This window comes from Dermacentor variabilis, chromosome 2 (genome assembly GCF_050947875.1).
Source record: "Dermacentor variabilis isolate Ectoservices chromosome 2, ASM5094787v1, whole genome shotgun sequence".
Taxonomy (NCBI): Eukaryota; Metazoa; Arthropoda; class Arachnida; order Ixodida; family Ixodidae; genus Dermacentor; species Dermacentor variabilis.
Genome location: NC_134569.1, coordinates 237410816 through 237422679, shown reverse-complemented (window position 1 = coordinate 237422679; position 11864 = coordinate 237410816). Strand labels below are relative to the sequence as shown.

The 11864-nt window shown below is 47.5% G+C and overlaps 1 protein-coding gene across 2 annotated transcripts in view; it reads right to left on the bottom strand.

The window, feature by feature from the left end:
* The window catches only part of LOC142573168 (uncharacterized), a 275915-nt gene that overhangs the window by 79873 nt on the left and 184178 nt on the right, over positions 1 to 11864 (bottom strand). For both annotated transcript variants that reach the window (XM_075682735.1, XM_075682737.1), the window contains exon 13: positions 429 to 485. In XM_075682735.1, the coding sequence (XP_075538850.1) occupies positions 429 to 485 (57 nt within the window). The remainder of the gene's footprint in view (positions 1 to 428; positions 486 to 11864) is intronic.

Below are 11864 nucleotides of genomic sequence, written 5' to 3'. Positions count from 1 at the left end.
TCTCCCAAGAAAATTGGCCCAAAAATTGCTTGCACACGAAACCAAAACTGCCTTTGTAGCGTTTGTATGCTTTACTGCATAACACGGTGTATCGTGGCGAAGCAGACTTTAGAAAACCGGCCACCAAGGTGCAACACATATTTGACCTTCGCCCCCTTCTTTTTTTGTGCTAATAAATCAGATAAGTGTTAGACATCTACTTTGTTTAGAACTTATAATGTCATTCCCATGTTAGTATTTTACTTCGGACTTAAAAAAGTGGGCGTCTGTTTAATTTGGGGCGTGATCGTATCGGGCAAATGTTGCAAAATGAATCAGTGTGTTTTGGCATTTTTTTTCCATCTTGCTTAATTCGACCGCCGGATAATTCAGTCACTTTCCTCGGTAGATAGGCACAAGCGCTATGTGCCACACCCCAGCTTGCGCACCTTATGCACGGTTGCATCACCAGCAGTCCTGGCCAGCTCCTCGCTTTTCTCTGCCGCCTGCAGAAGGAACCAGAAGGCAAGTGCAGATAAGTCAAACCTCAAAGCATTCTCCAGATACTACTGTAAATGTATTGGAGATAATATAGTGTGACATTCCTTTGAGAAACAACCAGCTCACGAAAACAACACTATCGTAACCAAGCTCCAAAAGCAATGTGAGAAGTTTTTTTTTTTTTTCCTACTTCATGGCTTTGAAGTGTAGGCTGTTCAAGAATAACCAGGAGGGGTGCAAAAAATATTGCAAACACAAACTGGATAGCCTTTGCTTTCCAATTCATATTCGGCATTCAAGAATCCACCATTCAAATTCAATGGCTTGTCGTTTTGAGCTAGTTTTTTGCCAGCAGGTGCACTGTGATATGTTGATCAGAAAATTACAGAAATGGGAAATTTTTGTTGTTGTTGTCGTCTCCATGTTCCCCTCTCAAGTATTGGAGCCATTGCGGGCCAATAATATTTCTTAAATCGTTGTACAACTTCAGTCTCTGGCTCTTTTAGAATAAAGTGCAGTACATCCTTGCTGCTAAAAACGTACCTAGGGCCGAGCAGGTGCAGGATCTTCAAGGACACTTTGCCACCTGTCATTTTTTTTTTTTTTGCCGTTTCTGGCTTACTAAGTCACTACGCAAGTTAATAGCAAATTTCCTTTTTTGGCATTGTAGAAGAATAATCTACAAATATGAGTAAAATTATTAATATTCTCGTTAGTGTAGCTTTAACCTACCAAAACCATACATATATATGGATGACTGATGCTGTAGTGGCAGCCTCCAGATTATTTTTGCTGCCTAGAGTTCTTTTACGAGCCACCCAAAGTGTGGTACACAAGCGCTTTTGCATTACCCCCATGATGAAGTGTGACTTCTACAGCCAGATATCAAACCTACAATGACATGCTTAGCAACAGAACACTGCATCCACTGAGCCACCATGGTGGGCAAATTTTTGCAAGGCTCTCGATGAGGACACGGTGTCAGGACCTAGTAGGAGATGGGAAAGCTGGTGTACAGGACGTACAAAAGCACTTTATAAGAGCGGTCAACACGATGTCATCGTCGTTTCTGTTTTCCTACCCGCACACTACTTCAGTGTCGTTTTCATGGCCTGGCACATACCCACGGCGACAACATCGGATGTGGCATTTGCTCCTCCTTTGGAAGAAACAGGCATCGTCCTGATGCGCCAACCGCCGAAGGCAGTGCAGAGATGGTGCAAAGTTGATGTCATTAGGAAAAGGAAGGCTTCATATGAGGCCCATGCACAACCCTGGGCAGATGCTGCCGGCATTTGGGGCAGTAAGGACTGTTGGGAACAACTTGATAATTCACATCACTGATGCGGCACAGAACTGTGTACAGCCCGAAGTATCTTTGCAGGAGCTTCTCAGATAGCTCCTGCTGATGAATAGGACTGCAAACCCACACCTGGTTGCCGACGTTGTTCATGATGGGTCTGTGCCAAAGATTGTAGTTTATGGCATTGTAGTCTTGTTCTTGGATTCGCAAATGTGCAAGCTGCCTGGCTTCCTTTGCACATTACATAAACTCTTCCGCAGCAGTCTCGTCACCGCACTCGTGTGGCAGCATTGCGTTTAACATTGTTGTTACTTCCCGGCCGTAAACGAGGTTAACACGCATGTTGTCTCTTGGCGAACCATGTTATACACAAATGTAACATAAGGTAAAATCTCGTCCCAGTTCTCGTGGTCGACGCTGATGTACATACCCATCATGTCTGCCAGTCTTATTCAAACGTTCTGTCCATCCAGTGGTCTGCAGATGATAATCTGTGGCCTTTCAGCGAGTGGTACCACATTAGTTGCGAAACGGTATCCAAAAGCACGGCCGTGAACGCAGCACCTCTGTCTGTTATCACCATGGCGGGAGCTCCACGCCTTAGGGCGACGGCTTTGATGAAAAATCATGCTGCTGTTCCCCATTAGAGAGAACCTGCTTCGGCGCATCGAGTAAGATCATCTGTGATGACAATTATCCATCTATTGCTAGCAGCAGACACTGGAAACAGACCTAAAAGGTCTATGCCAATTTGTGCGAATGGCGCTTGCAGTATCTGAACAGGACGCAGCAGCCCAGCTGGCTTGATGGGTGGGGGTTTGTGGTGCTGACAGTCCAGGCATGTCTGGGCATAATGTTTCACGACTGCCTCAAGTCTCAGCCTGTAGTACTTTAGGCTAATTCTTGTCAATGTACGGGTATAGCCCAAGTGACCAGCGGTCAGCTCGTTGTGGCAAGTAGGACTTTGTCCTGAAGGGATGCGGGAATGACGAGTAGGTAGCTGCCGCCACTAGGTGAAAAGTTCTTTTTATAGAGAATGTCGTGGCGCAAGCAAAATGAAGGCAGCCCTCTGGCGAATAACTTCAGCACACTGTTTGTTCTTCCCTTTAGGTAGTCCATAAGAGGAACCAGCTCTGCATCCTCGTGTTGCTGGCATGAAGTAGCGACAGTTTCTGCCATGCCTAGGAAAGCCGTGCTGTCATCATCGTGCACTGCAGTCTCAACACGAGACCGAGAAAGGCAGTCAGCATGCTGCTTCCCTGATTTGTATACAACAGTGAAGTCGAACTCCTGGAGCCGAAGACTTCAGGACGCAAGCCGGCCAGTCGGATCTTTTAAATTAGTCAGCTAGCAATGTGCACGGTGATCACTGACAATGGTGAAACAGCGCCCGCACAAATATGGGCAAAATTTCTGGAAGGCCGATACCAATGAGAGGCATTTTTTTTCTGTAGTGGAGTAAGCCTCCAATTAGTCCTGCTGGTGTAAGCAATCACTGATTTGGTGCTGTCCTGCCACAGAACAAGCACTGCGCCAAGGCCGACATTACTCTCATCGGTATGAAGAATCGTCGGAGCGTCTTCATCAAAGTGGGCGGGCACAGGAAGCGTCTGCAGCCATTGCCGTAGGTTGTGAAATGCCCGTTGCTTTACCCCACACGAAGGGGACATATTCTTTGGTGAGATGTGCTGATGGCCATGCGATGCACGAAAATTCCGCAATAAACCATCGGTAGCAGGCACAAAGGGCCAGAAAACGTTGCACTGCCTTTTTATCAGATGGCATTCGGAAATTAGCGACGGCAGCGATTTTATCAGGGTCAGGTCGGACCCCTTCACTACTAACGACGTGACCTAGGAAGTTCTTCAAAACCAAAAAGGCACTTTTTATGTTTCAAAGTTAGACCAGCTGAGCGTATTGCTTCAAAGACCATCTTCCGTCTCAGTAGATGTTCCTTGAACATGGCAGAGAAAATCACATCGTCGAGGTACACCACTAGGCAGGTTTGCCATTTGAGAACTGAGCCATGACCATGTCCATTGGTCATTGGAACATTGCTGGCACAGAACACAAACCAAAGGGAAGCACCTGAAATTCATAAAGCCTGTCGGGCGTCACAAAAGCGATCTTCTCACAGTCGCTGTCATCTACTTTGATTTGCCGGTAGGTGCTTTTCAAGTCCATCAGCAAAAAGTAAAGTGTGTTTCGTAGCCAATCCAGTGAATCATTGATATGCAGTAGTGGATAAACGTCTTTCTTTTTTCGTGATCTGGTTGAGTCTTCGATAGTTCACTGCAAAGTGCAGGCTACAGTCCTTTTTCACCAATACGACAGGCGATGCCCAAGGACTCTTAGAAGGCCGAAACACCCTGTCCTCAAGCATTGTCTTCATTTGTTCTTGTATTGCCTTGTGCTCTTTTGGTGCTACATGATAAGGATTCTGCCAAGTGGGTCTGGCATTGGCTTCGGTGATCGGCTTGGCTTAGTGAGTAGCGTTTGGCTATCTCGTCACGCAGATGAGAAGCAGCTGTTAAACTGACTGATTAGCTCAAGAAGGCTGTTGCGTTCGACAGGCGATAAAGTGAGACTGGCACCAACAAGAGGGGCAGGCAAAGGCACGGTGGATGCTACATGCTGCACTGAGGGGCAGTCTTGTACTAGGGCAAATTCGTCGAAGTAAGCAACAGCCGTGCATTTAACAATGTGTCAACGTTCCCTGTTAAAATTCATCAGCAGGAGTTCAGCATGTTCATCTAGTACATTAATTACGGCCCTGGCGATGGAAACGCCTTGACTCAGTACCAGTGCGTTGATGTGTTCCACAACTCCAGTCCCAGTGTGCAAGTTGTCACAAATTACACGCACGAGGGGACAGCTTCGTGGCTGGAGTGTCACATCGTCATCGGCAATAACTAAGCGCAGTCGCTGGTGTTCCACAGGGTCGACGTTGTCTGAGCGCGTAGAAAATGTAACGACGCGGTTGCAGACAATAACCACTGCACCGCACTCTCTCAAGAAATTCATACCCAATATAAGTTCCCTTACAGCACTCAAAGAGAATGAAGAGGGTGGCGACGAAGGCTGAACCGGCGATTACTATTCTGGCTGTGCATTTTCTACTCGGCGTCACAAACTGGCCTTCGGCAATTCTGATGTTGGGCCTGGTCCACAGCATCTTCACTTTTTTTAGTCTGTCAGCTAGCTTTAAACTGATTATCGAAAAATGTGAACCAGTACAGTCAACTCTCGTTGCAACGAACCCTGATAATCCGTCCAAAAAAAATGTCCGTTTTATCCGAAATTCATATTATTCAAAACTCCTTCCTTGCAAGACTTTTGTAGCGATGTCGAACAACTTTATTGCAAAGAGTGAGTGACGAAAGTCCTAGGTAAAAAAAAAAAAAAAAAAAAAACGTCGCAGTTTTGCCCAAAAAGCGAGCATCGATTGCGATAGCAAATTAAGCAAGATAAGCGCAGCAGCAGCCGTGAGTGAATGGACCTTCATCCTGTCTCTCGCTTCAACACGGACGTCGAAAGCACAGTGCATAAGAAGCCACTGGCACTGGACGCACTTTGTTCACATCGTAGATCACTTTAAAGATATGGCGCCTGCGCAATCGCACACCTTTTCCCCATCACAGATCGCTTTCAAGGTGCGGTAGCCGTGCCGTAAGCAGCAGCAGCTGCCAGACTAGAGCCGCTCTCTCACCACCCCACTTGCCTAGCGCGGAAAAGAAGATGGCATGTTTCCGCCCTGCCTGCCTCCCTTGCAAGCGCACGCGATATTGAGCCACGATTGTCAGCTGACCCTTGCAAATCAGTTGTCAGCCAATGTCGACACGGCAAAAAAAATGTTTCATACGGCCGAAGTTGAAAAAAATTGCCACCGATTCCGTCCGGTGTAGCCGATACTCCGTTGTAGCGCAGTCTGTTAACGAACAAACTAAAGCTGACATATGGTCCATCATATCCGAAAGTCTGTTGTACGTGGGTCCATTATAACGAATGCAGACTGTATCGACGTTCACATTAACAGCATCGGTTACATAGGCTGTGGTTGGAGTCATCGGAGTCTTAGAATCGTTGATCGGTGATGGGGACTCTTGTGAAGCTCGACGATTTGAAACCTCACCCTGACGTCGCTGCCTCTAGTTTCCTCAGCACAGGCTAGGGAATCGGCCCATAGAGATGTCAGGAAAATTGCAATGCATCTGTGTGGTGTAACAAGCCGCAGACAGGGAACGTGATCGAGGCATCGATGAACCTTCCGGCTGGAAGTTTGTAGAATTGTTGTCACAGGTATGTGGAGCGTCAAATAGAGGGTAATTGCAGTTGGTGAGAAATCTTGGATACCGAGCTGCGCGGTAGTGGCACGAGCAGTAAACATGTCCTGCTTTGCTGCAACGAAAGCATAGCAGCTGACGGTCAGCACTGTGCCACAAATCAGTCCTTCGAAACGGGCAGCCGGCAGGGAATTTCCCGTAAGAGCAAGGCACAGCGATCTGCTGTCAGAGATACGGCATAGTTGGTAAAGCCCCTCAATCTCCAAAAGTAGCGCCAACCACTTCCCTCCTCCTGCGTTTGGCGCGGCATCGACGATGGCACCGCCCATGCTGGCCCTGCCGTAGCAGACGACGGCTAACACGCTACCGAAGTAAATCCGCAGAAAAGTTCGTTCGAGCCCTGCGGAGCAGTTTTTTCAATCGAGATCTTGCTTCGTCAGTCAGTAACTGGCCTTAAGAATGTCGTATTGGAATTGCGGAAAAAGATAGAGGAAAGGACCATTATTTAAGGCACATAGCATGCGCACGTTGAAAGTTTGTGTTGCTAAAACACAACAGATGCACACGGTGTGCTCAAATATGCGCATAATTATCAGCGTTTCAGGTTTTGACAGCGTAAAAGTATGTGTAGTGGTTTCGTAGGTTCACATACAGTGCATATGACGCATGCGATACCTATTTACTTAACAGGACGCATGAAAATGTTAACGCTAAGCAGTAAAAATGTTAATCCTTATCAGCAGGCCTGCGGTCTTTTGTGGCCTTTCTCGGCCATTATAACCCTGCACATAAGACGTGCGAGTAGCCGCTGCTCATGCCTCCAATACTGAGGATGCGTCTGGCAGCAGCCGGGATGGAGGTGAAATGCAAGAGGCCTGTGGAGAGTTGGTGTTCCGTAATTCTCCTCGCAAGGGTGCCGTATTCTGCAGCAGTCGCTGGGCGCTTTTTTCGTTGCGGGGTGCTTTGGTAATCGCGACAATAGATTGTGTTTTTACAAGTACTGCTCCACGAGGGCACATGTAACGGCTAACAGAGGCTTCCGGAGAGTATGTGACATTACAAGTGTTCCCGTTGCCGCTTTGGTGCCCCGGAGGCGCCGTCAGTAATACAAAATAATGACACGTTGTTACAACTAGTAAATAAAATGTAATAAAGAAATACAATCACACAGAGGCACCAACTACTGGCGCAGCACTATCGTGCCCACGCGAGAATTACAAAATGCCAACGATGAGAAAAACGTGAATAAGGTGAATGCATCCAATTTTCATGCATGCAAATTTCCATCTCCTGCATTCCCCGTCTTAATTTCGATCTCCCGCATTCCCCGTCTTAATTTCGATCTCCCGCATTTCCAGTCTTAATTTCCATCTCCCGCATTCCCCGTCTCAATTTCCATCTCCCGCATTCCCCGTCTTTCCCCAAAATGCAAACGAGGAATTTACTGGCCCACATACAACTACGATCAAAGTGCACATTAAACATCCTCAGGCGACCTAAATAAAGTTATCCGGAGCCATCCACTACAACATCCCTCATAGCTTTAGTCGCTTCAGGACGTTAAAAATGTTAATCACCACAAACCAAATCAATACATGCGGGCGTACATTCGAACCTAAACGACTGCATCCGTAAGTCATAGTGAGCCTTGCAAAAGCATTGAGAATGTGCTAACTTCTGGTGGAGCTCAAAACATAGCATGAATAAAGTCGCTTTTATGTCACAGGCCAGCTGCAGATGCGTACACTTTCGCAGCAAGACGAAACTACATCAAACAAAGAGAGCACATTAGAAAAAAAATTAAACCTAAACGCGCTAAAAGCACGCACAGCATGAACACATGCACTTTTTCAAAGCGGCAGGCGTGAACTAGGCTCAAAAGATGAGGTTGCGTGGAACCGTGGCACTTCACAAAGCAGTGCGTTTTTTGCCACTTCCTCGAAGTCAGCCCGCCCGATCCTATGTATCCACACTTTTCTTCTTTGTGCATTGCATTCGCTGGATGGTAAAAAAAGAAGCCTTTTGCCGTCTCTGTGTCGGTTGCGGCAACCAAAGGCGCAGCAGCACGGCATCACAATTAAGTTCTCGTCCTTAATACACTCGATTTGTTCCGCTGACGCATTCGATCAGTCCATTTGCGCATACAAGACAATGGAGGTCGGAGCATGGTGGAAAGAAAAAACAGACAAAAGCGCGGTGCCTGCTTCCATGTAACACAGATTGGCCAATGGGGGAGCAGAAGAGGCTGGGGCGACAGGAGGCGTGGAGGAGGAAACGTCGCAGAGAGCGGGACGGCGGAAAGATCTAAAAATGGCTCTACTGTTAGAAAATTGAGGGGCTTTCATAGCTGGCTGTGGCGGTGACTGTTAAAGATAGGGCGTTGGGGTTGGTGGCGGTGGCTGCATCGGAGTGGTTGACGATGTCAGCAGCATCAAAGTGATGGGAGGTGGACGACAAACAGCTTCTGCATAAGTAATCCCTCGTTATAACGAAATCGCTTTACTCGAAATATTGCTTTATTCGAAATTTCTTTTGGTCCTGACCTTACAGCATTCATTTTAAGCCGCATTATTTGGAGCACATGAAGAGCTTGACCTGCTTTGAGTGAAGTGGCGAGCGGAGGCATCGCCGCAGCCGAGCGGCGGCGACCCTTTTGCGCATGCAGTTTCAACTTAATACCGCCGACGAATTAGTCAGAAGGGGCCACAAAAGTAACAAAGCCACGACCGATGATTGCCTAGTAACAGGTACCAAGTGAACGCTGAGTGCTCCCAGCTGTTTACAGTGGAGCAAACCGAAGCTGTCAAATTTCATGGTGCAGCGTGCCCAAACCGTTACTCTAGGTCGCAATCGCATCGCTGGTGTCTCCCACGATAGAATAACACGAAATCCATCCCTGAATCCACATAAAAATAAAGTTTTCCTGATGCTTTGCTATGCCAGAAAACCGCGGCCTCTTGGATGCCAAAAAGTGGCCAAAAGACCACAGGCAGGCTTGTGCCGTACCATTCCATGTGGTGCACTCTATGAGCAAATTTTTATTGCTTTAAAGAGCACTTCTGTTGCTGAAAGGTGCCGAAAAGCACAAAAGAAGTATCCCTCTTATTTTAAGTGCCATGTTTGAGGTGACTAGCTATGTTAACAAATAAGGATGATGACTATGAGGAAGCCAGTCTAGGAATTTGCTCCCCACTCGCCATAATCGGCCTGCATCGTAATAAAGCCCCGAGCTTCGTTGCACTGCTGACATATGCAAATCGACTGATAACTTGCCGAAAACATGAAAAACCTGAGCTATGCCAGTGGCGAGTTGGGCTGTCAACATGGCAGGTCAATGCAAGCTGTTGTTTCTTCGGCGATTTTCTTGAGCCAGTCGTGCTCGATTTTAGCCATCCAACTTTAGACAAACGGTCTAAATGCATGGTAGGGTCATTGAATTTTGTTCCTAGACATTTGTCAATGGCACGGATGCGATGGTTTGCAAACACCGACATTCAAACCATAGAATCAGCATGGTGTCATCGACAAAAACTCTCGTTTTGCAAATTTCACGGCTGCGCACCCCGGAAAAAACTGCCCAGTGATCATGCGAAGCCCCTACTGCAGAACCATTCAGTATCATGATCATGCAGCATACCCACAATGAGCATAATCATTTTTTTGAGCATAACAAACACAACCTCAGACTTGAGCCACACTATTTACGGTGCGATACTCTTGTAGTCTTCCGTGACTCCCCCCCCATAAAAGTGGCCCACTGCCTTCCCCTCCTCATTCGCTCTCCAGTCTGCAAGCTGTTTGGACACCAGTCACTCGTCTCACCCGCCTTCATGTACACTCCTTGCTTCCTCGCAGCCATTTTCGACGTCTCTGCTCCTCCAAAGCTGCCCTCTTCCGGCCTGCCCTCACAAGCACAATCTTCCACCAACGGGTGCCCTTTCGCGGTTCCTACTTCTTAGTCTCCACAACTATGATCGCCTTTCTTCCGCTACATTTGAAGCAAATGCCAAGCCGGCCATTGCAACCGGTGCCATCACCAGCATGCGCTGACGAGGAAAGCGAGATGCCCTGATGACATTTTGAAGCTTCTGCCTTCTGCATTGACCACCACGTTCAGTCACTTTGGTGCCGATGGCGCGTGAGCTTGGATCCATGCTGTGGGCCATGTGATTGTGTGTTATTCACAGTGCTCCGTTAGGCGTGTCTCACGTGTGCACTTGTGGTCTACAGTGATAAATGGCTCCATCAGTCTCGGGGCGAAAGTGCCTGACTTTGGAGCAGAATGTTCTGTTGATAAATGAAGTGGAAAAGGCGGCCGGCAAAAAACTGACATCGCGAAGGAATTCGGCATACTGCCATCTACTTTACCAATTGTATTGAAAAACAAAGAAGCTGTGCTGGATGGCTTTGAAAAGAGCTTCTTGAAGGAGAGAAAGAGGAATTGTGATTCAAAATACCCCTATGTGGAAGGTGCATGTCCACAGTAGCTAATGAACACCAGCAGTGCAAATCTCCCCGTACATGGACCTGCACTTACTGCAAAAGCCAAAGCTCTCACCCTCCAAATGGGCCATAAAGATTTCAAGTGCAGCAATGGCTGGCTTGAGTGGTTCAAGAAACGACACGGTGTGACATTGAAGTGGATCGTTGGCGAAAGTGCAGCCATGAACTGTGACACTGTATAAGTATGACACCAACATTGGCTCCAAGCTCTACTTGGAAAGTATGAAGACAAAGAAATCTACAACCTAAATGAGGCTGCATTTATTTTCGTACAAAAAGCTACCGAATCGCACGTTTACCGCTGGTGGAGTGACCAGAGCGAGGAGCGGGTCATGGTGCTGTTTGGTGCCAATGCAACAGGCAAGGACAAGCTTCCCTTGTTGATACTGGGGAAGATGGATAAGCCACGGTGCTTCCGAAATACAACTATTCCCAATGCACCTAGAGAAGTAACAAGCGAGCATGGATGATTGCTGCTATTATTGAAGACTACGTGCGCGTTCTGGATAGATGGTTCGACACAAAGAATAGGCAAGTGCTTTTCATAATTGACAATTGTCCGAGGCACAGGAAGATAGACTACCTCAAGGCGATCACTGTGCAATTTTTGCCTGCAAGCACAACCACAGTACTGCCACTGATGATCAGGGCATCATTGAGACGACCTGGCAGCTGTACCGCAAGGCTCTATTGTAGCGCGTGCTCACAGCGTATGAAGCCACCGAGAGGTACAACAGTGATTTCCTCGGTACGATTCATTTGCAGAAGTTTTCATGGAAAGAACTCGCACCTTCGAAGGTCGCCAAATGCTTTGCGTACGCCGGCTTTTCCCGTGCCATCGTGAGCGACTCTGACGATGACCAGCCTGATGATGACCAGACTTGCAGCGATCTGTACAAGGTGCTGTTCATAAAATTGCTGGCCAAGAAGTGGAAAACGACTTCAGAGACATTCGTGTTGACTGACGCTGCTGCTCCCGTGGTCACCCCAGTGATGGATGTGGCAATTTGCGCCGAGTTGAGGATCCCGAGTTTCAGTTCAGGGAATGCAAGACTCGGCGCCTGAATGCTTGACATCGCCGAGAAAGCGATCCTGGCCTGCGACTGCTCGAAAACTTCCAGTGTTGAGCCTGCAGAGACAACAACTCAGCCAAGCCTACCATAACCTCGCAAAACCTAGAAATGACTTAGCCAAGCCTACCAACAACTTAGCAAAACATAGCATAACCTCGCAAAACCTTCAAGCAACTTAGGCAAGCCACATAAAAGCTAGGTGATCACAAGCTCCGCTGTTGA